Source organism: Scylla paramamosain, chromosome 47 (genome assembly GCF_035594125.1).
Source record: "Scylla paramamosain isolate STU-SP2022 chromosome 47, ASM3559412v1, whole genome shotgun sequence".
Taxonomy (NCBI): domain Eukaryota; kingdom Metazoa; phylum Arthropoda; class Malacostraca; order Decapoda; family Portunidae; genus Scylla; species Scylla paramamosain.
In genome coordinates, this window is record NC_087197.1 from 7,177,391 (window position 1) to 7,204,844 (window position 27,454).

The following is a 27,454-nucleotide window of genomic DNA, read 5'->3' on the forward strand; positions in this document are numbered from 1 at the left end:
TATCATAAACTTTCTCTATGTCTATAAAACTTATGTACAATATACTACCATCTTTCTTTCTCTCAATCATTACATTCACCACAAACATGTTATCCTCTGCTCTCTGTCTAAACGAAACCCATTCTATTCTTCACCTAACAGTCCAGCTCTCTCAATCCATTTACACAATCTCTCATTCAACATTGCACTAAAGACTACCAACTGTTCACTAATACAATTGGCCTGTAATTTTTCAACTTATTCTCACTCTTGTATCCTCCCTTATGCAACAGAGTCATCCTGCATTCATTCAACATTTTTGGCACCTTCCTGTTCCCACACCTGATTAAATAACAAAGTCATCCTATCAATCACAATTTCCCCTTCATTTTTGTACATCTCATAAATGATCTCATCTAGCCCTGTTGCCTTCCCATTCTTTTGCCTTTTCACACATTTTTCCACTTCCTGCTAATTCTTTCATTCAGTTCATCCACATTCTTGCTCTTCAGTGTCACACCATTTTCTCAATCTTTTCCCCAATACTCTTTTATTGTCTATCTCATTTCTTCCTTATCTGTCACCAAAGCCCCATTCACCTTTAGGCTCTCCACATTTTCATTGTCAGGCATTCCCTCATCCCTAAGGAATCTGTACCATTCCCATCCACCTTCAACACCTTCCCTTCCCTTGAATCGCACTTCTCTTACACTTAAATTTGGCATTTATTATCTTTCACTTTATCACCCTGCTGACTCATATGCTGTCCATGCATTCTGGTACTCACTTACAGCCTCCTCTTTCTCAACTGCTTGCACACCATATTTGGTCTGTTTCTTTCCTTACTAGCATCCCTAATCTCATCACTCACCTCTGATTAATTTTAACTTCTTTGGATCCTCCATTTTTACATTTTTATTGAGATGGTAAAACAAATCAGAATATTATATTAATTGTTGTTAATAAGCTTTGTATTTGTATGGGATGAAGTGCATAAACCAATGTACCATTGCCAGATATACTGCACGGAGTTATTCATGTGTGGCCTTTGTCATTCTGCAGTGCACTTAGTGACATGCAGAGATGGGTTTAGGGACACATACACTGGGCATGAGTTGAGTCCAGAGTCCAGTTCAAAGAAGCAATTTGGGAACTTGGTATCAACATGCACTGATGTCAAGCCCAGGTTGCATATTATGGATTTACCTTGTATAGGGGGCGAACCTATGGCTTTGCAGTTTGCTTACTTTATAGTACATAGGCCTGTGTATTGTATACCTAGAGTTTTGGGTGGAATTTCTGCCTGGAGTACTAGCTGAGTGATAGCAGAATGACTGCTTTGTGTGAGATCTAGAGTGTGACTGCTACTGAAACTTGACTCTAACTGAATGTGCCACATTCAGGGAAGGCTCATAAAAGCTTGGGTCCAGGAGTTTGGATGTTTGATTTTGGATCCTTGCAGGTTAACCCACTCTTTAAGGTGGGTTGTTATACCTAAATTGATAATGATGCCCATCATCATTAAATCATTATTCTTTTGGAAATACAGTCATACCTAATGATTTGAATGTCCTTCAGTTCGAACAACTTCCAATTCAAACAGGGTTGGCAAACAAACTTTGACTTCCAATTTGAATGTGGTTCTCCAATTCGAACACAGACATATTGAAAATTCAGTTTAGTACAATAAAAAACAATGATATATGTATAGTATATAATATTGTTAGCAATGTGCCTTTAGGGTGTATAAGTGTGTGTCCATGTGAGTATGTGGTGGTGTGAGTTGGTGGCAAAATAGCCAAAGCAGAGCAGGAATTTGGTGTGGGGAAGTGGCGTCATGTGAAGGCCAGAGAGTGGACTGCTTGGACTGCCAGCAAGTAAGACGTGCGCCCCCTCTTCTTGCTACCATCATGCTGGTTGTTGCACAGGCATCCCAAAACAACCTTAAATCTTCAGATTGACCAAGCCTGCCTACTCGACTATCTGCTCAGATAAGGGGAGGCGCTGCCTGGTACTAGTGGAAGAAACATTCATATTAATCTAATTATTCCTGGGTATTTTTTTCTTTGATGACTTTAGTATAAGGAATAAGATCTGCAAGTTCCATCATAATAGCTTAAGTAATTTTTGCTGAAAAATTTTAAAGATCTTCTTTTGTAGTTTATAAGAGAAGAGCTAAAAACAGAAATGGGAGCATGTATGTTCACTCAATTTCTATGATATTGGGTAGTTTTCCTCATGAAACCCAGAAAATTGCTTGTACAGTTTTTTTTTTATATGCCTCAACATTGTTGTACAAAAAAAATTCTTAAGATTACAGTTTTATGTATCCCAGAATTCTCCCTTTTTTTATTACTCCAATAAATCATAACAGCAGTGTTTGTTCAGCTAGGAAAAAAACATACGAGTAGAATGTTTACCGTCCATTCGTCTTTCAGCATGTTGTTTTTTTGTTATGTTGAAAACTAATGAAGTCATTTTCCACCAAAGTACAATAATTGCAGTTTTGAGATATAGTAATTTTTGTGTTTAGATACAGTTACTGTAGAAAAATTATGATTTTTATAGGATTTTACAGGGTAGAAAACAAATTTGATTCCAACTTAGTTTTATTTATGAATGACAAGGATAATATCACCATAATATTCCTTACTTACTTACTTAGGTAAGTCTCTTGGCACGTATGCTTCTATGGGAGCTTCTTGCTTCTTCTTTTTCTTTTTCCCTGGGGCTTTTTCTTTTGGTCTCTTGAGTGTCTAAACCTTCCAAAGCGTGCACAGATGCACCAAACCCAAGATGCATCAGCAGTGACATGTCTTGGCAGCAGCAGTCTTCAGGGAGAGCAGGAGCAGATGTAGAAGATGTTGCAGCACCAGATGTAGGTGTTGGAGGAGCAGATGTAGAAGGTATTGCAGGAGCAAGTGTAGGTGTTGGAGGAGCAGATGTAGACAAGGGTGAGGGTGAATGTGAGCAAGTGGTGGTGGCTCATGATATGACTGACTGACAAGTCGTGACTTCATGTCTTCATTGTGCTTCAGTCAATTCCTTGAAGCACTCCTTCCATGCAGCAGCTTCTTGGAGGGCCGTCCTATGTTGCTGGAGTACAAGGAGTCTTGAAAAAATGCTGGGAAAATGCCTCAAACAGGTCATACTGCCTGTGACTCGGGGAGGCTCCCAACTCTCATAGTCACACCACTTCTAGTAGCTGTATGTAGCTAGTAGATGTATGATGACACACTTTGTATAAAAATGTAAAAAGAAAAAAAAAAAAAAAGGGAAAAATCAGACAAAAGATGGCAAAATAAAACATAACAGTACTGAATAGAAAATGTGGATTTCTGCAAAGGTGGGGACCTCAAAATTTATATTGCAAATCAGTTTAGTTGACAGGGAAAGAATTGACGTAAGGCTGCCAAACTTCCACAGAAAACACATTGTGGTCAGCTATTTTTCAGGATAACTTAAAAAAAAAAAGAAGTTGGAAAGGTGAAATTTAGTTCTATTTTGGTGGAGCTTCCCCTTAAGTCCCTATCCTTAGCAGTGCCATTACAGTTAAAATGAATTAATCAATTATTGTTTGTAAATAAGACGGCACTAGTGGCAGATACAGAGAAGTTAACTAGGCTAGTATAGGGGTTTGGACTGGTGTGTAAGAGAAGGAAACTAAAAGTTAATGCAGGAAAGAGTAAGTTAATGAGGTGCACCTGAGATGCAGCTGTTGAATAGTGAGGAATTGGAAGAGGTAGATTGCTTCGAATATCTTGCATCTACAATAGCAGTGAAGGGAGTAGTAGAGACAGAGGTTAGAACTAAGGTAAAAGAAGGCTGAAAAGTGTTAGGAGCTATGAATAGACTTTAAAAGTAGGGCAATTGAAATGTATGTAAAGAGAGTACTGTACGAAGGGATAGTAGTGCCTGCCTACTGCACTGTATGGTGGTAAAACCTGGAGTATGTAAGTAGCTGACAAGAAGAGATTGAATGTAATGGATGGATAGAAACAGAAATGAAAAAAAATGAGGAGAATGGGTGTTGGAAGAGACTTGGCAGGACAGGGAGAGCAATGTGTGCTGAGATGGTATGGGTATGTTAAGAGAAAATTAAAGGTGATAGGCTGATGAAGAAGATAGTAAGATCAAGTGTGAGAGGTGTGAACTTGTGAGGTAGGCCATGAGAGACAGCAAAAAGGAGAGAAGAGGACTGACACTGGAGCATAGCAGAATGATTGTGCATAACAAGCAAATGGAGAGCAATTGTGAGTGCATGAGGAATGATGGCCCTGCAACCTCCAAAGGAGCTACGCAGGTGAGGGAAATCATATGTGGTAGGGAAAGTATTTCCTGTGAAGGAGCCTTGTTTTGGATCAAACTGGACTGATCAGCTGGAGCACTTTTTTCTACATCAGGGGCCAAAGGCCTAAGAGAGTGGTGTGAATGTGAAAGTTGTGTGCCTTGTGCCCTTTTTTCTGGGGGGGGAGACGGTCCTGGTATGTATTGCACAGAAGACTGTGCACAGAAGACTGTGTTCTTTATACTTTGTACACTGTGTATCTCTCAACTAAGTCCTCTGACTACTTAAAATTATTTGACTGTCCAAAATGGAGCACATTCTCATCCATTTTTCACCTTGCTGAAATCTCCTGACTTATTTTTTTTTATTTTCTTGGTCATGACCAGTCTCCTAGACATGTAATAATTAGGAAGGGTAATGAAAACAACTTTATGCAGTAAAAAATATTTATAAACTCACTAGAATAATGAAACACAGTAAATGAATGCTACCAAAGGCAAAATTTAATATATAATACAATTTTTATGCATAAGATTATTTATGCTTTACAACAGAAATGAAGCCTTTGCAACTTTAAAATTACAGATAACATAAACAGTATGTACACTTGTATGTCTTTTTTTTGTGTTTCTTAAGTTTAGGTCTTTCAGTCTGTGTGTGAGATTTGTTTTTTTCTGGGTCAGGACTTGGGGAAACTATACTTCTTGATGTCTCTTCTACAGTTAACTTCCTTCAACTTACTGTGTTCCCTTGTACTCTGTGTGTCTAAATTTATAAAAAAAATTTTTGTCCACATTTTCCATACCATTTATCATTCTATAGATGTTTATTAAATCTCCTCTCTCTCTGATTTTCAAGGGTAGGAATTTCCAAAATTCTTAATCTCTCTTCATAGATTGACTTACTTAACTCTGGAACCATCTTAGTGACTGCTCTTTGTACTCTTTCTAATTTTACAATATTCCTCTTTGTATGAGAAGACCATACCACTGCTGCATATTCCAATCTTAGTCTTATCATGGAAATCAACAACTTTTTATCATTCCTTCATCCAAAATATGAGAATGCCATTCTTAGTCTTTTTAACAAATTCATTGTCTCTCCAGTGATTTTATCAATGTGTTGGTCTGGAGTCAAATTTTCAGTAACTGTTACTCTCAAATCCACTTTCCCTTTTGACTTTTTAACTTCACACCATCCATCTCATAATGATATCGTATTCTTTTCTCACTCGAACCAAACTCCATTACTTTACATTTACTTGAATTGAATTTCATTTCCCAAGATTTACTCCATCTATTTATCTTATTTAAATCATCTTGTAGTACCATACAGTCATTTACATTTTCTACCCTTCTCATCAGCTTAGCATCGTCCGCAAATAAATTCAGATAACTATCTATTTCTTCATGTATGTCGTTCACATATATTACAAACATTATCAGTCCCAAGATGAATACTGGTCTTATATTACAGTTCTCATCTCTCTATCATCCAGATAATCCTCCATCCACTCCAGCAGTCTTCCTCCAAATTTTCCATAATTTTTTATCTTCCATAGTAATCTTTGGTGTGGTACTTTGTCAAGAACTTTCTTCAAGTCTAAGTAGACATCATCCACCCATCCGTCTCTCTCCTGCACAATATCGACTACCCTTGAATAAAAGGACAATAAGTTCATAGAGCATGATATTCCCCTCCTAAATCCAAATTCACAATTTACTAAAACTTTACTCCTTTCCAAGTGTTCCATCCATCTTTCCTTTATTGTTCTTTTGCATAGTTTTCATACAACACTAGTCAAGGACACTGGTCTATAATTTAGTGGGTTTTCCTCATTTCCCTCTTTGTACATTGGTGTAATATTTGCTCTCTTCCAATCTTTCAGTACTCTTCCCTGTGATAGTTATGTCACCGCTAGACTGAATTTTATCAGCCAGTTGTTCTCTATATTCCTTCAATATCCAGTTTGATACTCCATCTGGACCAGATGCTTTATTTATATCGAGTTCTTCCATCATCTTAAGTATTTCCTCATAACTGAATGGGACTATACTTAGTATATTTCTCACCAACTTATCCCTTCCAGCATCAAACTCCCCTTCCACAGTAAATGCTGGTCTGAAATTATTGTTCATAACCTCTGCCATGTCCTGTGCATCATAAATTTGTGTGTGTATAAGAGGGCCACAGGCCAAGGACAACAAAATTTTTTAATAAAAAGAAAGACCCACTTAACTCCAGTTCTCATAGAGATGTCAGATAGAAAGAAAGAAAGAAAGAAAGAAAGAAAGAAAGAAAGAAAGAAAAATAAATAAATAAAATAAATAAAATAAATAAATAAATAAACAAAAAAATAAGAAAATAAAGGATAAGTGCCTTGAGACCTCCCTCTTGAAAGAGTTCAAATCACAGGAAGGAGGAAATACAGAAGCAGGCAGGGAGTTCTAGACTTTGCCAGAAAAAGGGATGAATGATTGAGAATGCTGGCTAACTCTTGCATTAGAGAAGTGGACAGAATAGGGATGAGAAAAAGAAGAAAGTCTTGTGCAGCTAGGCTGCAGAGAGGAGGTGTGCAGTTAGCAAGATCAGAAGACTAGTTTGCATGAAAATAGCAGTAAAAGATTGCAAGGGCTGCAACACTGCTGTGATGAGAGAGAGGCTGAAGACAGTCAGTTAGAGGAGAGGAATTGATGAGATAAAAAGCTTTTGATTCCACCCTCTCTAAAGTAGTGGTGTGAGTGGAAGCCCCCCTCCCCATACATATGAAGGAAACTCCATACATGGACAGATAAAATCCCTGTATGGAGTTAGCAGCTGGGATGGAGGGTGGGGAGTGAGAAAAACTGGTAGAGATGACACTGAACACCTAACTTCATAGAAGCTGCTTTAGCTAAAGATGAGATGTGAAGTTTCCAGTTTAGATTATAAGTAAAGAACAGTGAAAAAGGAGGGGCAGTTGAGCATCACTGAAGAAGAGGGGATAGTTGTCTGGAAGGTTGTGTCAAGTTGATAGATGGAGGAATTGAGTTTTTGAGGCACTGAACAATACTAATCAGAAATTTCAGAGATCAGAAGTCAGGCATTCTGTGGCTTCCCTGCATGAGCTGTTTACTTCCTGAAGGATTGGACCTCTACAAAAGAGATAGGAAAGTGCATGGTGGTATTGTCAGCATAGGAGTGGATAGGACAAGAAGTTTGGTTTAGAAGATCACTGATGGATAATAGGAAGAGAGTGGGTGCCAAATTCCCTAAAAGAGTGTTTTGTCCTCACATCTGGTGCGATTTAGCTGTGTAGTACTACCCTTACATCTAAAACCGTCTCTCTCTCTCTCTGTGTGTGTGTGTGTGTGTGTGTGTGTGTGTGTGTGTGTGTGTGTGTGTGTGTGTGTGTGTGTGTGTGTGTGTGTGTGTGTGTGTGTGTGTGTGTGTGTGTGTCTGAGAGAGAGAGAGAGAGAGAGAGAGAGAGAGAGAGAGAGAGAGAGAGAGAGAGAGAGAGAGAGAGAGAGAGAGAGAGAGAGAGAGAGAGAGAGAGAGAGAGAGAGAGAGAATTTTATTAGTAGTAGCAATATTTGTGCGTTGTGTGCTACTGCTTCAACTCCAAACATATAGACTTGGCATCTGTACTATGGCTGCATTAGATGCAGGGTAATTATTAGATACTTTTCTTCAAGAAAAAATGCATTTATTGTGCTGCCAAATACAGTATATCTATCTATCTATATGTGTGTGTGTGTGTGTGTGTGTGTGTGTGTGTGTGTGTGTATATATATATATATATATATATATATATATATATATATATATATATATATTGTTATGCCCAACACAGTAGTAAGAAGAAAGAACAAGAAAGAAATGAGTACAGAGAGAGAGAGAGAGAGAGAGAGAGAGAGAGAGAGAGAGAGAGAGAGAGAGAGAGAGAGAGAGAGAGAGAGAGAGAGAGAGAGAGAGAGAGAGAGAGAGAGAGAGAGTAGATGTGAGCCTTACAGGTGTCAGCTACCATAACTTTCTGTATAACTTTAAAGTTAACCTTCCCCATTTAATTCTCCCACCTCCCTTTCTTTTTGAGAGTTGAGATTGCAGAGGTATGTAGCAGAAGAATTTATCTACCCTACTGTGTGATTTGTTTTGGCCCAGCTCCCCAATTAGTCTCTGGAATTTTCAAAACATAAATGTTTTGCTATGAGGGAGAGCAGTGTTGTGAGTGGGGAACGAGGCTTGTTGTTTCCAACTCCCTATCCCTCCATTGTTCCACTCCCTCCCCCCTTTGTCATACGACGTAGCTGTCACTTCTCAGTGCGATGATAAGGCCTGCGTCCCTCTTTGTCCCTCAGGCCAGTTGGTGTCGAGCCAGGCCAGAAGACAGACGTAGACAAGTAAGGCAGAGAAAGGCAGAGAAAGGCATGGAGACCCATAGGGGATATATATATATATATATATATATATATATATATATATATATATATATATATATATATATATATATATATATATATATATATATATATATATATATATATATATATATATATATTAGAGGGCCTTTGTTTGATTAGACATTATTCAAGTATTCAAGGCCGTACACCCCTGCTTGTATAGGTAGGATTAGCATTTCCAGGAACATGCCGATGCTTGTCGTGCTTCTGTAATTTGAAAAAGATATCTTTTGACACTGATTTTTCGGTGCTGGCCGAATATCCTGGCATATCTGGGAGCAGTTGGCTGGTCTCCTTTATTGCCTGTTGGCTGCATGTTCATGCATCTGTAACATTTGTGTTGTTTAATGTGATTGGATTTTGGAGCTGCTGCTAGGAGCTCTGGAGCCAGAGAATTTCATAACTCTGTGGGAGTGTACCTTCCTGTAGCCCTCTAAGAAACTGCAGGTAAACTTTACAGGTAGGATATAATATTTGTGAGGGTGGGTGCTTATGTCTCTAATGGGAGGTAGCTTACAGAATATTATAAACCTCTAACTTGTGTGTCCTTTGCCCTGCCCCCCCCCAGCATGTGGTTTGTGATTCTTTCTTACCAAGTTGAAGTTATCTGGCAGTTGTAATACTCCCTTCCCTGCAGGTGGTTGAAACAGGGTGGCAGCCTCACACATATATAATCATTACAGGAAACCAGTAGGATCCTGTATCTCACCTCTCTATTATCCAGATAATCCTCCATCCACTCCAGCAGTCTTCCTCCAAATTTTCCATAATTTTTTATCTTCCATAGTAATCTTAAATATTTTTAATTTAGATATTTGTCCCCTGCACTAAGCTATGTAGGAGGAAACTTAAGGAAGCTGACCCAAGTCAGTGGCAGACAGTCATAACACCAGGTTACTTGAATAAGATTGCCAGCCTGTTTCACACACCAACAGGCAACAACAACTGTCAAACCACTCCAACAGCTGGGAAAGAATCAATAGCCATGCTCTTGGGAGGGACAATCACAACAAGGGACACACATTTAAATGGTCAAGGTATAACACCTTGTTGGACGACTGCCCTCGAATAACAAACCACCCACTGCCCAACAAAGTATCATATCCTCCAGTAAGGTAGTGTTGTTTACAGCCTCCTGGACAGCAGGCCTCAACAAGCCCTGAGGAGGGAGTAGTGTTGTTTTTTTCCTCCTGTGATACTTTCTATTATCACATGATTGCTTCTTCCCATTGGACTCAGACAATGTATACTTGGTTTATTTTCTGGAATTTTTGTAAACACTAAGTCCAGCTGTGATGGTTCTTCTTCTCCTCTGCATCTCATAGGCTCATTCACCCACAGTCTCACTGTATTCACCATCATGGTTTGCATAAGTTCCTAGCTCCATTACCTGACATTTTCTTTCTCTTCCATCTCCTCCCGGTTAATTTCTTTAGTGTTGAAGTCGCCTACTAGGAGCATTTTGTTATTTTTCCTTATCATTTCCTCTATACTATTTTTTGTTTCTAGTTGCATACTTTTGAATTTATTGATCTCCCATGCATTAGTTTTTGGTGGTATGTATGTCACAATAATTTTTCTTTTTTCACTTCCTTTGATCTTAAAATTTCTGCTTAGTGATCTTGGTGTTTACCTAGTTGTGGTTTATAGGAGGGGAGTAATCTCATAGTATCCCGTCTCTATATCTATCCAGTTTGGTCTTAAAAGCATGGACAGTTTAAGCACTGACAATGTCTTCAATGAGTTCATTCTGTTTGTTCACACTTCTGTGAGAAAAACTATTCTTTTTTATGTGTGAACTTCTTACTGTGTGTCTAAATTTATAAAACATTCTTTGTCCACGTTTTCCATACCATTTATCATTCTATAGACGTTTATTAAATCTCTCTCTCTCTCTCTCTCTCTCTCTCTCTCTCCTATTTTCCAAGGTGTGTGTGTTTGTGTATGTTAACTTATCTGAGAGAGAGAGAGAGAGAGAGAGAGAGAGAGAGAGAGAGAGAGAGAGAGAGAGAGAGAGAGAGAGAGAGAGAGAGAGAGAGAGGAGAGAGAGAGAGAGAGAGAGAGAGAGAGAGAGAGAGAGCTGTGCCACCAGCTCCTGACAAGGTGACCCACTGGCCATCAGTCACCATTCATATATATATATATATATATATATATATATATATATATATATATATATATATATATATATATATATATATATATATATATATATATATATATATATATATATATATATATCCCCCAACATATATGTTCATTATATCTTGCTGCACAGCTACTTCATCATCTTCATTCATCTCATCCATCATCAGTGAGTACCTGTACTGATTTTTGTTGTTAATAGACAATAAATAGACATTTTAGGGGTAGAATCAATATAATGCAGATTTTAGCACTTCATGGGTGCCTTTAGAACATAACCCTATGAAAGACATGGGTTTCACTGTACTGTATCTACTCCTCTGTCTTTCATAATATAATTGTTGATATTAACCACTCCTAACGTAACGTAATGCTTAGTGTTGGTACCTATGGACAATCAGCTTCATCAGACTTACTTTTCCCACCTTTTAGTCCTTGGTACTGAGGTATAAGTGTGTGTGTGTGTGTGTGTGTGTGTGTGTGTGTGTGTGTGTGTGTGTGTGTGTGTGTGTGTGTGTGTGTGTGTGTGTGTGTGTGTGTGTGTGTGTGTGTGTGTGCGTGTGTATTTACCTAGTTGTGGTTTACGGGAGGGGAGTAATCTCATAGTATCCTGTCTCTATATCTATCCAGTTTGGTCTTAAAAGCATGGACAGTCATGGCATTGACAACATCTTCACTGAGTTCATTCCATTTGTTCAAACCTCTATGAGGAAAACTACTTTTTGATGTCTCTTCTACAGTTAATTTTCTTCAACTTCTTACTGTGTCCCCTTGTACTCTGTGTGTCTAAATTTATAAAACATTCTTTGTCCACATTTTTCATACCATTTATCATTCTATGGATGTTTATTAAATCCCCTTTCTCTCTCCTATTTTCAAGGGTAAGAATTTCCAACATTCTTAATCTCTCTTCATGGGTTGACTTACTCAACTCCTGAACCATCTTAGTGACTGCTCTTCGTACTCTTTCTAATTTTGTAATATTCCTTTTTATATGAGGAGACTACACCACTGATGTATATTCCAGTCTTGGTCTTATCATGGAGATCAACAACTTTTTTATCATTCCTTCATCTAAATATGAGGATGCTATTCTTATTCTTTTAACAAATTCATTGTCTCTCCAGTAATTTTATCAATGTGTCTGTCCAGAGTCAAATATTCAGTAACTGTTACTCCCAAATCCACTTTTTCTTTTGACTTTTTAACTTCACACCATCCATCTCATAATGATATTGTGTTCTTTTCTTACTCTTACCATACTCCATTACTTTACATTTACTTAAATTGAATTCCATTTGCCAAGATTTACTCCATCTATTTATCATATTTAAATAATTTTGCAGTACCATACAGTCATTTACATTTTCTACCCTTCTCATCAGCTTAGCATCATCTGCAAATAAGTTCATTTATGTCATTCACATGTATTACAAACATTATCAGTCCCAACACTGACCCCACTACACCTTCTTTCTTCTTCATTTTCCCATTAATATGTTTAAAGAACAGTTTGGGTTAATTTTATACACTTATCTATTATATCTCTCGTAGTTTCTTCTCTCCATTCTTATTATCTCAACTTACTTATTTCCAGCATCAATATATTCCTCCTATCTGCTCTCAGTTTTCCTTTTCTTCCATCTATTCCAAGCATTTAGCTTACAATTTCTAGCCTCTTTGCATTTTGTATTGAACCATTCTTTATCCTTTCTACATCTTGCTCCTCCTCTAGGTACAAATTTCTCCACAGCAGAATTATACATCCTTATAAATTCATCCAATTTTCCTGAACATATTCTGCACCTTCAAAGTCTTTCCAGTCCACAGCAACAAAGTATTTTCTTAATTTTTCAAAGTCAGCTTTACCATGTTTAAATCTTTTCACCTTATAATTTTCATCAATGATTACATTTTCATTTTTCATGATCACTTTTACCTAGAGGGTTTTCACAGTGTATAGTTTCAGTAATTTCCATGTCCTTGGTAAACACTAAATCAAGTCTTGATGGTTTATCTCTTCCACTAAATCTGGTATCACAATCAACCCAATGAGTCATTAAGTTTTCCACCACCCAGTTTAACAGTCTATTACTCAATGAGCTCTCACTTCCAGTAGTTGCCAATGTCTCCCAATTTATCTCCTTACAATTAAAATCACCAACAATAATTATATCATTACTTTCTATCACTATCTTTTAAAGACCTTTTAACACATCTACAAACACGTTGTCATGTTCTTCTTTTTTGCCAAGCATTAGTCATAGGTGGCACATACACTCCTACATAATTCATTATCCTTCCATCTCCACTTCTAATCATCACTTGTAGAATTTCAGACTTGTCTTCACTTTTTATTACCCTCTCCACTTCAATACACTTTTTAGTCATAATGATCACTCCCCCTCCTCCCTTGTCACTTCTATTTTTCATCTATAAATCATATTTATCATCACCAATGTCAGGAGTTCCCGATTCATTTTTCCATTTTGTCTCGCATAATACACAACATCCCTTGTGATTCTGTTAAATAACTCATTTGTTGACATTAATCCATTTACACTAGTATTACATACTTTACTTACTGTGTGATGTACCATTTCTTTATTCTCATATCTCTTACTCTTCAGAAAAACCTCTCCTCTGTTCTTTGTTCATTTTTTTCAGCTTAGCCTCATTTACCAGCTCCTTTTACTTCAACCTTTCAATCTCATCCATATCCCTGTTTATCCATACATTCTTATATTCTTCATCTCCTGACAACCTCCAAGATCCATTAATTACCTCTTCTGCTTGTACCCGTGTTGCAAACCTTATTCTTATGGGTCTCATTTTTTCTTCTTGATATTTCCCAGATTCTATGAAACTTGCTTTACTACCTGACTGTCTTCACCCATAACTTTCTTTGGTAACTTATTCAACAGGTTCTTTTCCTTTTCCTCTCTTTGAATTCTGCTATTTTCTCTTCCTTTAAACCAAATCCAACAATATATATATATATATATATATATATATATATATATATATATATATATATATATATATATATATATATATATATATATATATATATATATATATATATATATATACAGGGTGCCCCACAAGTTAAGTTTGATATTTGAAGTAATTCTAAGTCAAAAATACTCTATATACATATGCTTTGTTTTCCTTTATTTTTGGGAAATTAATGTGTAAGCTGTGTGTTGTGGGAACAGCTCACCTAGGTGGGCCTACATCTCTTTCCTTCCCTACTCAGCTTGCTATGTACTCGAATGGTGCTGCACAGCATCAAATAACAATTTTTTGTGAACAACCTATGCAGTCAAAGCCTTGCAAGAAACAGCAAATGTGATTTAATTTTTGTATGTGTCAGTGAAGAAAATATAGAGCTAACACAACAATATAGTTGTTGTTAAGTGTTACTTTTTAAATGTACATGGCAACTCACCAGTTTCATGATGGCCCAGTGTTCCTGCCACTCCTGTAAATGTCCCTTTAAATTATTTGACATTGTTTCTAAGTGGTATTAAATTGTGTTATGTTCTGTGATTTTTGCCCCTTTATGTATTTCTGTATTTGTGTTTATATTCTTGTACTGATAGTGGGGGTTCATATTGTCATCCAGACGATACCGTCTTGAGCTGCTACGATACATTCAGCTGCTGCAGAAATACTGGGGAAACATCCTCTATCACAGAAGTGCTGGTACAGTCTGTACAACACTCTTCTGTCTGGGTGTCTTCTGTCTGGCCACCTGCATCTCTATTCTGCTGCTGCAGCCAAGGTATTCTCATCACAGAATGAATATCACGTCACGAATATCATTACATGAATATCATATCCGAATACTCATTGTTACTGAATGTGAAAGGCATCTTCTCCGTAGCAAAAAAAGATGCACTTTGGCAGTCAATTGATTGACAAGGCCTGCCATTTAGGTGTCAAGACATCAACTGTTGAGTATTGGGAGGGGTGTGACAGCTGTAGTGAGTTGCCATGTATTTTTAAAAAGTGGCACTTAACAACCACTGTATTTTTTTTTTTTTTTTTTTTATGTAAGAAGGATACTGGCCAAGGGCAACAAAAATCTAATAAAAAAAAATGCCCACTGAAATGCCAGTCCCTAAAAGGGTCAAAGCAGTGGTCAAAAATTGGTGGATAAGTGTCTTGAAACCTCCCTCTTGAAGGAATTCAAGTCATAGGAAGGTGGAAATACAGAAGCAGGCAAGGAGTTCCAGAGTTTACCAGAGAAAGGGATGAATGATTGAGAATACTGGTTAACTCTTGCGTTAGAGAGGTGGACAGAATAGGAGTGAGAGAAAGAAGAAAGTCTTGTGCAGCGAGGCCGCGGAAGGAGGGGAGGCATGCAGTTAGCAAGATCAGAAGAGCAGTTAGCATGAAAATAGCGGTAGAAGACAGCTAGAGATGCAACATTGCGGCGGTGAGAGAGAGGCTGAAGACAGTCAGTTAGAGGAGAGGAGTTGATGAGACGAAAAGCTTTTGATTCCACCCTGTCTAGAACAGCAGTATGAGTGGAACCCCCCCAGACATGTGAAGCATACTCCATACATGGACGGATAAGGCCCTTGTACAGAGTTAGCAGCTGGGGGGGTGAGAAAAACTGGCGGAGACGTCTCAGAACACCTAACTTCATAGAAGCTGTTTTAGCTAGAGATGAGATGTGAAGTTTCCAGTTCAGATTATAAGTAAAGGACAGACCGAGGATGTTCAGTGTAGAAGAGGGGGACAGTTGAGTGTCATTGAAGAAGAGGGGATAGTTGTCTGGAAGATTGTGTCGAGTTGATAGATGGAGGAATTGAGTTTTTGAGGCATTGAACAATACCAAGTTTGCTCTGCCCCAATCAGAAATTTTAGAAAGATCAGAAGTCAGGCGTTCTGTGGCTTCCCTGCGTGATATGTTTACCTCCTGAAGGGTTGGACGTCTATGAAAATACGTGGAAAAGTGCAGGGTGGTATCATCAGCATAGGAGTGGATAGGACAAGAAGTTTGGTTTAGAAGATCATTAATGAATAATAAGAAGAGAGTGGGTGACAGGACAGAACCCTGAGGAACACCACTGTTAATAGATTTAGGAGAAGAACAGTGACCGTCTACCACAGCAGCAATAGAACGGTCAGAAAGGAAACTTGAGATGAAGTTACAGAGAGAAGGATAGAAACCGTAGGAGGGTAGTTTGGAAATCAAAGCTTTGTGCCAGACTCTATCAAAGGCTTTTGATATGTCCAAGGCAACAGCAAAAGTTTCACCAAAGTCTCTAAAAGAGGATGACCAAGACTCAGTAAGGAAAGCCAGAAGATCACCAGTAGAGCGGCCTTGACGGAACCCATACTGGCGATCAGATAGAAGGTTGTGAAGTGATAGATGTTTAAGAATCTTCCTGTTGAGGATAGATTCAAAAACTTTAGATAAGCAGGAAATTAAAGCAATAGGACGGTAGTTTGAGGGATTAGAGCGGTTACCCTTTTTAGGAACAGGTTGAATGTAGGCAAACTTCCAGCAAGAAGGAAAGGTAGATGTTGACAGACAGAGCTGAAAGAGTTTGACTAGGCAAGGTGCAAGCACGGAGGCACAGTTTCGGAGAACAATAGGAGGGACCCCATCAGGTCCATAAGCCTTCTGAGGGTTTAGGCCAGCGAGGGCATGGAAAACATCAAAAACTCAATTCCTCCATCTATCAACTCGACACAATCTTCCAGACAACTATCCCCTCTTCTTCAATGACACTCAACTGTCCCCCTCTTCTACACTGAACATCCTCGGTCTGTCCTTTACTTATAATCTGAACTGGAAACTTCACATCTCATCTCTAGCTAAAACAGGTTCTATGAAGTTAGGCGTTCTGAGACGTCTCCGCCAGTTTTTCTCACCCCCCCAGCTGCTAACTCTGTACAAGGGCCTTATCCGTCCATGTATGGAGTATGCTTCACATGTCTGGGGGGTTCCACTCATACTGCTCTTCTAGACAGGGTGGAATCAAAAGCTTTTCGTCTCATCAACTCCTCTCCTGTAACTGACTGTCTTCAGCCTCTCTCTCACCACCACGATGTTGCATATCTAGCTGTCTTCTACCGCTATTTTCATGCTAACTGCTCTTCTGATCTTGCTAACTGCATGCCTCGCCTCCTTCTGCGGCCTCGCTGCACAAGACTTTCTTCTTTCTTTCACCCCTATTCTGTCCACCTCTCTAACGCAAGAGTTAACCAGTATTCTCAATCATTCATCCCTTTCTCTGGTAAACTCTGGAACTTCCTGCCTGCTTCTGTATTTCCACCTTCCTATGACTTGAATTCCTTCAAGAAAGAGGTTTCAAGACACTTATTCACCAATTTTTGACCACTGCTTTAACCCTTTTATGGGACTGGCATTTCAGTGGGCATATTTTTTTTATTGGATTTTTGTTGCCCTTGGCCAGTGTCCTTCCTACATAAAAAGAAAAAAAAATGAAAAAAAAAAAATAAATAAAAATATTTGTGCTGTATACCTCTCACCTAATTCCTCAGACTGTAAGAAATTCTTTGACTACTTAACTTCCAAAGTGGGGTATGTTCTCTCTTCCCTTTTGCGGAGATCTCCATTCTTAGAGACTTCAATGTTCACCACCAGCTCTGGCTTTCCTCTCCCTTCACTGACCATTGTGGTGAAATAGCCTTTAACTTTGCTATCCTCCACGACCTAGAACAACTGGTTCAACACCCTACTCATATTCCTGACTGTTTTGGAGATATGCCCAACATTCTTGACCTTTTCCTATCCTCTAACCTCCTGCTTGTGTGGTTACACTATCATCTCCATTGGGCTCCTCCAATCACAATCTCATCTTGTCCTATTGCTCCAATCTCTCCTCAGGATTCTCTAAAGTGGAGGTGCCTCTGACATTTTGCCTCTGCTAGGTAGGGGGACCTGAAGAGGTATTATGCTGATTTTCATTAGAATGACTACTGCTTCCATGTCAGAAACCCATCTCTGGGTGCTGAGTGCATAACAGAGGTGATGGTGTCTGGCACAGAGCCATACATTTCTCACTCTTTTTCTCAACCAAACCAAACCTTCGTTTAACACAGCTTGTTCTCGTGCTATACATGACAAGAGAGGTGGCCCACAAAAAGTACATGAGCCTTCCATCATCTGAATCTCATGGACTTTATATTTCTGTCAGGAATGATGCTAAGTTTGTTCTCCAATTAGCCAAAACTCCTTCATTAATAAAATGTGTCAAAACCTTTCAAGATCTAACTCACCTTGTGACTTTTGGCACCTAGCCAAAAATATCTCCAATAACTTTGTTTCTTCATCTTTCCCTCCTTTATTCCAACCTGATGGCACCACTGCCATCTCATCTACTTCTAAGCTGATCTCTTCTCTCAAACCTTTGCTAAAAACTCTACCATGGATGATTCAGAGCTTATTCCTCCCTCTCCTCCATCCTCTGACTGCTATATATATATATATATATATATATATATATATATATATATATATATATATATATATATATATATATATATATATATATATATATATATATATATATATATATATATATATATATATATATATATATGAGTGAAATCTCGGTTTTCAAACTTAATTTGTTCCTGGATGCTGTTTGAAATCCGAAATGTTAAAAAATTGAAACTATTTTCCCCAAAGGAATCAATGTAAAACAGAATAATCTGTTCTCAGACACCTGTCCAGCATGTCTTGACGGGTAATGACCAACTCTCCCATTGCTAAGATGGCCGCTTCAGAATATATCCAGCTTAGAAATTTTTTTCTCCAGAAAAGATGTATTGAATGAACTTAGTGACACAAAACTCATCAAAGGATATTCTTCAGACCATGCAGGCATTCTCTTTGTCACCAATCAAGTGAGGAAAGCCTTACAGAGTGACACAGAGAGGAGTAACCCACTCACTGCCAAAATGAAGATGATCATAACACTTAGACATCTTGCTGCTGGGAAAACCTACTGGGAAAATGCAGTTGTGCAGTAGTGATGACATTGTGGGTTATAGAGAGAGCTGCAGAAGGCTCAGGATTACTCCTGAGTGCCAAAACTTATTTGTTTACATCGGGATTCTTCAAAAGGATCACATTTAACTTATTTCAAAGACTGAATTACTGTCTTATACCCTCTATGTCTCTCCTCCAAATATATAAAAATGAAGAATATATTTATAGAAACTATGAATTAGTAATAAATGGCAGCTTCTGCTGTTTTGTAATATTTGAAATGAAGAAACTTTGTTAAAAAATCAAATTACGGTACCAAGTATGAGTTAAAATTTTTGTTCGAAAACCAAAGTTGCTCGAAAAGGGAAACATTTGGTAACCAAGGTTCCACTGTGTGTGTGTGTGTCTGTGTGTGTGTGTGTGTGTGTGTGTGTGTGTGTGTGTGTGTGTGTGTGTGTGTGTGTGTGTGTGTGTGTGTGTGTGCATATATATATATATATATATATATATATATATATATATATATATATATATATATATATATATATATATATATATATATATATATATATATATATATATATATATATATATATATATATATATATATATGTATATATATATGTGTGTGTGTGTGTGTGTGTGTGTGTGTGTGTGTGTGTGTGTGTGTGTGTGTGTGTGTGTGTGTGTGTGCATATATATATATATATATATATATATATATATATATATATATATATATATATATATATATATATATATATATATATATATATATATATATATATATATATATATATATATATATACATATATATATATGCACACACACACACACACACACACACACATATATATATATATATATATATATATATATATATATATATATATATATATATATATATATATATATATATATATATATATATATATATATATATATATATATATATATATAATGAACCAGGGAGTTAAATACAGGATGCTCTTACATTCTACTATTCATGGGTAGCAATTGGTATGAGTCACCATTCAAATTTGACACTTGCAAGGAAGTGATGGGTTACTAGATAAGGATTCTCTCTTTCATTAATAACTTTTAAGGCTGATAAAACAAGATAAAACCACAGTGAAAGAGTATCAGGGTTTGTAGTTTGAAAATTCAAGTTGAATGTATAATGAAGAATAGACCATTGTTGAGGGAAGTAAAATAGATGACAATCTATTCTCAAGTCAGTCAAAAAAAAGCACTCACCTCATTTTTATAATCCTTCATGAGCTCCTTCAAGTAAAGAAGGAGATGTTTCATGAGTGGTGATCGCTGCTCCTCTGGCTTATGTTTCACAGCAATCAAGATGGGCACAATAATCTCAATCACATTTTGTTTCACCACCTGCAGGAAGATAACAATTCATGTAAAATATATTAATTCACAAAAGACCAATGCTTCCTGGCCTTTACTTTAACATGTAAACTTTGTAAGTACACAGAACATTCAGTACATACATATGTTAGGAAACTAATGACAATATGGAATTCCAGATACATTGTGTCGGGACAATCTTGCTGCAAGTTGTTTGCTTGAAGCTTAAAGACCTCCATATAATACCAAAAACCACAAATAGGTACTCTTCATGTGGTCATCATCAGGAACCAATTAATCTATGTATTTATAGGATTCAAATGAAAACTGACATAATTAAAGTCACATCACAAATAAAAGAGAGAAATATATTTGTAAAATAGGCCAAACATCCACTGACAATAATTAAAGCTCTATTATTCATTCCACATAATAATTGTAAATACAAAGCTTAGGTCACATTAGTTACATCTATGGTGTGATGAAACTGTCTTTTTCTTATACAGCTAAACAAAGAGAGAGATGGCTGATTGCAATAATTATGAAAATCCAAAGCAGACTGAAAATGTTGCAAACATCCTGCAAATAGTCTATTAAATCATGTGCCTCTCTCTGTCAAAAAAAAAAAATAAATAAATAAACAAATAAAAATAAAATAAATGAATAAGTAATAAATAAACAAATAAATAATAAAAATAAATAAGTAAATAAATAAATAAATAAATAAAAAATAAATGAAATAAAATAGAAAACAATAATAATAACAAATAAATAAATAAATAAATATATATACACAATGAAACAGGTACACAAATAAAAATAAAATAGATGAATAAAAAATAAATAAAATAAAGTCTAAATTTACTAGTACTCCTTATTACTCATGTTTGTAACAGTCACTATGAGGGACTTAGTCAATAATTCATATATATATATATATATATATATATATATACGAGTATATATATATATATATATATATATATATATATATATATATATATATATATATATATATATATATATATATATATATATATATATATATATATATATATATATATATATATATATATATATATATATATATATATATATATATATATATATATATATATATATATATATATATATACACACACACACACACACACACACACACACACACACACACACACACACACACACACACACACACACACACACACAATAATAATAAAAAGTGTAAATGCTCCTGATTTAAAACATGGTAGACTTTACAACTTCTAAAAAAAGAAGCCCCAATGTATGTCTTTTTACACATTAATGAAATGGATACTAAAACTACACTGAGGAAAGCCATAATTAATGTACAAGCTAACATGCACACAAAAGGAAGTGACATCACTTGATGCTTTATAGGTGAAAATGAAACAAGGAAAACTGATCAACACTTCAATGTTTTATAACCAACAGTCTTATGATGAAGCTTTTATTGGGGTGTCAGGTCTTCTAAAATGAACAGACATGTGTCTGATGCATCACACATCTTTTTTCAACTCACATTTAACAATTTATGGTAATGATTCCTATTGGCAATGGCATTAAGAACCTGTTACAGAAAGTTGAAAAAGGTTTCTGAAAATATGGAGCAACCTTCCAGTGCACCATACTGTGTTCTTTTCTAACCTTCACTTTAAGATTTTAAATCAATAAAAATATATATAGAATGGCATCCACATGTGTTTTTAAGAGAGTCCAAGAAGCCAAGAAATGAAATTAAGAATATTTCCATCAGGCATTTGAAATACAAATTATAGATGTTATGACCAAAACCTGAGTAATAATACCAGAAAATAAAGCATTACTAATCTTATGATCAACTCCTTGCTTTCATCACTTCATCCAGTTGCACAGCACAATGTAATATCTTGTCAGTAATGAGAAAAAAAAGAGTGGACACTGCAATTATACCCTTAACAGATCTTTCAAGGTAAATATGAGAATCTGACCCATTTCGATTTAGCTCATAAGTGAGCACTTTGGCCTAGTGGATTTTAGTCAACCTTTTTGATGCTACACACACACACACACACACACACATGAATATGGAAAATTGAAAAAGAAAATGTGAAAATATGAAAAGAAATATGTAGCTTAACAACAATGATAAAGGCATGGAAGAAAGAAAGAGCAGTGGGTGGTGATAATGTAAAAAAGATATCCAGTGATATAATAGATGAAAAAGAGGGAGACAGAAAGAGAAAAAGAAAACAAAGAACTGACAGAAGAGGTGACAAAAATAGTGGACTCAAACAAGAAGTATTGTGAAGAAATTAAGAAACTCAAGGAAGAGAATAAAGAGTTAAAGAAAACTTTGCAAGAGAGAGAGGTTAGGGTTGGAGAAGTGAAGGAGTTAGTGACAGAGGAAGTCAAAAGTTGGAAAGAAGAGAGAGAACAACAAAAGGTGAACATGGAGGAGATAATAAGGCAACAGCAACAGGAACAAAATAAGGATATGGAAAAGCAAGTAATTAAACTAATAATGGGAAAAACTAATCTTGTGAGAGAAACAATAGAGAGAGATGTGTGTGGTGGTAATTGGGGTCAATTAGAAGAACCTATCCATGAAAATAGCTAGAGAGAAAGAAGTGAAAAAGGCTAAGGAAATTATAGCAGAAGTGGTGGAAGAAGGAGAGGGGGTAATTGTACAAATTACCCCCTCGACAGGAGGAGGCAGTAGACACCTGCCGAAACGATAATTACTCCCAGTGAGGTCTAAAGCACTGTTCAGGGGGTGCTGTGAACTTATCATTAAACCCAGCTGTGACCTCACTGAACGTTTCCCTTTGTGTCTCACAACACAAGGGGGTAGTCACAGCCTGCCCTCTAAAGACAACTCTCTTCCTCCACACAAAACTACAAGCACCTAATAACACACACACCCTTCACTCAAAAAATTTTAAAATCATGGCGACTCCTACACCAGCCTCGGAGTCCCCATCTGGGGAGGGGACCATAAATGTCCCCAGGTCGGACTGCCTTTCCGTCGACGACCCTAAGTGTCTTGACACCCCCCTCAACTTTTTCTTCATTAACTTCTGCAACATTCGCGGTCTAAGATCTAATTTTCAATCTGTAGAACACCACCTCTCCTCTTCTAAACCTCATCTTCTTTTCCTCACTGAAACTCAGGTGTCTGAGGCAACTGACAGTAGCCCCTTTTCTGTTCCCTCCTACTTTCTCTATCCTCATTTTCGATCCAAAGCTGGATGCTGCGTTTATGTGCGCAATGACTTAACCTGCTCTCGTGCCCACGCTCTTGAATCTTCCGAGTTTTCCACCATCTGGCTACGACTACAGAGTCATTCTCATACTAAATTTATCTGTGCTGTATACCTCTCTCCTAACTCCTCTGACTATAAGAAATTCTTTGACTACTTAACTTCCAAAGTGGAGCACATTCTGACCCTCTTCCCTTTTGCAGAGATCTCCATTCTTGGAGACTTCAATGTTCACCACCAGCTTTGGCTTTCCTCTCCCTTCACTGACCATCCTGGTGAACTAGCCTACAACTTTGCTATCCTCCATGACCTAGAGCAATTGGTGCAACACCCTACTCGTATTCCTGACCGTCTTGGAGATACGCCCAACATTCTTGACCTTTTCCTGACCTCTAATCCTTCTGCTTATGCTGTCACCCTTTCTTCTCCGTTGGGCTCCTCCGATCACAATCTCATATCTTTATCTTGTCCTATCACTCCAATCCCTCCTCAGGATCCCCCTAAGCGAAGGTGCCTCTGGTGTTTTGCCTCTGCCAGTTGGGGGGACCTGAGGAGGTATTTTGCTGATTTTCCTTGGAATGACTACTGCTTCCGTGTCAGAGACCCGTCTTTGTGTGCTGAGCGCATAACAGAGGTGATAGTGTCTGGCATGGAGGCGTACATTCCTCACTCTTTTTCTCGTCCTAAACCTTCTAAACCTTGGTTTAACACAGCTTGTTCTCGTGCTATACATGATAGAGAGGTGGCCCACAAAAGGTACTTAAGCCTTCCTTCACCAGAATCTCATGCACTTTATATTTCTGCCCGGAACCATGCCAAGTCTGTTCTCCAACTAGCCAAAAACTCCTTCATTAACAGAAAATGTCAAAACCTTTGAAGATCTAACTCCCCTCATGATTTCTGGCATCTAGCCAAAAATATCTCCAATAACTTTGCTTCTTCTTCTTTCCCTCCTCTACTTCAACCAGATGGCACCACTGCTATCACATCTATTTCTAAAGCTGAACTCTTTGCTCAAACCTTTGCTAAAAACTCTACCTTGGACAATTCTGGGCTTGTTCCTCCCTCTCCTCCACCCTCTGACTACTTCATGCCACGTATTAAAATTCTTCGTAATGATGTTTTCCATGCCCTCGCTGGCCTAAACCCTCGGAAGGCTTATGGACCTGATGGGGTCCCTCCTATTGTTCTCCGAAACTGTGCCTCCGTGCTTGCACCTTGCCTAGTCAAACTCTTTCAGCTCTGTCTGTCAACATCTACCTTTCCTTCTTGCTGGAAGTTTGCCTACATTCAACCTGTTCCTAAAAAGGGTGACCGCTCTAATCCCTCAAACTACCGTCCTATTGCTTTAATTTCCTGCTTATCTAAAGTTTTTGAATCTATCCTCAACAGGAAGATTCTTAAACATCTATCACTTCACAACCTTCTATCTGATCGCCAGTATGGGTTCCGTCAAGGCCGCTCTACTGGTGATCTTCTGGCTTTCCTTACTGAGTCTTGGTCATCCTCTTTTAGAGACTTTGGTGAAACTTTTGCTGTTGCCTTGGACATATCAAAAGCCTTTGATAGAGTCTGGCACAAAGCTTTGATTTCCAAACTACCCTCCTACGGTTTCTATCCTTCTCTCTGTAACTTCATCTCAAGTTTCCTTTCTGACCGTTCTATTGCTGCTGTGGTAGACGGTCACTGTTCTTCTCCTAAATCTATTAACAGTGGTGTTCCTCAGGGTTCTGTCCTGTCACCCACTCTCTTCTTATTATTCATTAATGATCTTCTAAACCAAACTTCTTGTCCTATCCACTCCTATGCTGATGATACCACCCTGCACTTTTCCACGTATTTTCATAGACGTCCAACCCTTCAGGAGGTAAACATATCACGCAGGGAAGCCACAGAACGCCTGACTTCTGATCTTTCTAAAATTTCTGATTGGGGCAGAGCAAACTTGGTATTGTTCAATGCCTCAAAAACTCAATTCCTCCATCTATCAACTCGACACAATCTTCCAGACAACTATCCCCTCTTCTTCAATGACACTCAACTGTCCCCCTCTTCTACACTGAACATCCTCGGTCTGTCCTTTACTTATAATCTGAACTGGAAACTTCACATCTCATCTCTAGCTAAAACAGCTTCTATGAAGTTAGGTGTTCTGAGACGTCTCCACCAGTTTTTCTCACCCCCCCAGCTGCTAACTCTGTACAAGGGCCTTATCCGTCCATGTATGGAGTATGCTTCACATGTCTGGGGGGGTTCCACTCATACTGCTGTTCTAGACAGGGTGGAATCAAAAGCTTTTCGTCTCATCAACTCCTCTCCTGTAACTGACTGTCTTCAGCCCCTCTCTCACCGCCGCAATGTTGCATATCTAGCTGTCTTCTACCGCTATTTTCATGCCAACTGCTCTTCTGATCTTGCTAACTGCATGCCTCCCCTCCTCCCGCGGCCTCGCTGCACAAGACTTTCTTCTTTCTCTCACTCCTATTCTGTCCACCTCTCTAACGCAAGAGTTAACCAGTATTCTCAATCATTCATCCCTTTCTCTGGTAAACTCTGGAACTCCTTGCCTGCTTCTGTATTTCCACCTTCCTATGACTTGAATTCCTTCAAGAGGGAGGTTTCAAGACACTTATCCACCAATTTTTGACCACTGCTTTGACCCTTTTAAGGGACTGGCATTTCAGTGGCCATTTTTTTTTATTAGATTTTTGTTGCCCTTGGCCAGTATCCTTCCTACATAAAAAAAAAAAAAAAAAAAATTGAAGAGCTTAACAGGATCAGAAAGTACAATGAAAATGGAACAAGACCAATGAAAATAAGATTCATGTCACAAACAGCAGTGGAATGTGTCTTGCAAAGAACATAAAAACTTGCAAAAGTAGAAGGAATGAAGGAAACATGGATAAAAAGAGGCATGAATGAAGAAGTAAACTGAAGAAACTGAAAGTAGAGGGCCAGTCAAAAAACAAGGTGAGAACACAGGAACTAGCAAGAATATCCACCTAGAAAGCTGTGGACATAAAATTGAGGAAATGGTGGCACAGAGATGTCACAGAAGATCACCAAGCAGAAATTTAAAGATTATGTAAACTAATGTAGACAGTTTGGTGTTGAGCCTATTAGAACTTACAGACTACTTAAAGAATAATAAACCAGATGTGGTATGTTTAGCAGAAACCAAACTAAAAGAGGAAATAAAGTTAGGATTTGGAAAGGAAGAATATAGGACATGGAGGAAAGATAGGAAAGGAAAAGGAGGAGGAGTGATGATATTGGTAAAAGAGGATATTGTTGTTGAGCAAGTGGAATATGGTGATGGAATGGCAGAAACATTGAGTGTTGTGATTAAGATGAAAGGATGTGGAAAAAGGAAAATCATTGTGATATACATACCACCAAAAAGTAATGCATGGGAGACCAATAAATTTGAAAGTATGCACCTAAAAGCAAGAAATAGTATAGAAGAAATGATAAGGAAAAATAACAAATTACTCTTAGTAGTCGACTTCATCACTAAAGGAAATAATTGGGAGGCACTGGAAGTGAAAGAAAATGTCGGGTCATGAAGTGAAGAACTAATGTAAACCATGATGGTGAATACAATGAGACAGTGGGTGAATGAGCCTACAAGATGCAGAGAAGAAGAACCATCACAGTTGGACTTAGTGTTTACAAAAATCCAAGAAAATAGACCAAGTATACATTGTCTGAATCCAATGGGAAGAAGCAATCATGTGATAATAGAATGAGTACCACAGGAGGAAAAAAGTATTGCATAGGAAAAAACAATACAGAAGTGGGAGACAGAACTATGCTAAGGCAAACTTTGCAGAACTTAATAAATTTTATAGAAAAATTAACTGGAATGAGCTATTTGAAGGTAAAGAAGTACAAGAAAAATTATGAGATATTTTTGAGCAAGTAAAGAGAAGGAGCACAACAGTTTGTGCCAAGTTATAAAGGGAAAATTGGGAAACGTGAATGGTATAATGCCAG

At 37.5% G+C, this 27,454-nt stretch overlaps 1 protein-coding gene across 8 annotated transcripts in view; it reads right to left on the minus strand.

Annotated features, from left to right (window-relative positions):
- LOC135095120 (condensin-2 complex subunit D3-like) overlaps nucleotides 1-27,454 on the minus strand; it is a 127,473-nt gene that overhangs the window by 39,361 nt on the left and 60,658 nt on the right. For 6 of the 8 annotated variants that reach the window (XM_063995872.1, XM_063995871.1, XM_063995870.1 and 3 more), the window contains exon 3: nucleotides 20,088-20,225. In XM_063995872.1, coding sequence (XP_063851942.1) covers nucleotides 20,088-20,225 — 138 coding nt within the window. The other 2 variants (XM_063995877.1, XM_063995874.1) reach the window with 2 other exon arrangements.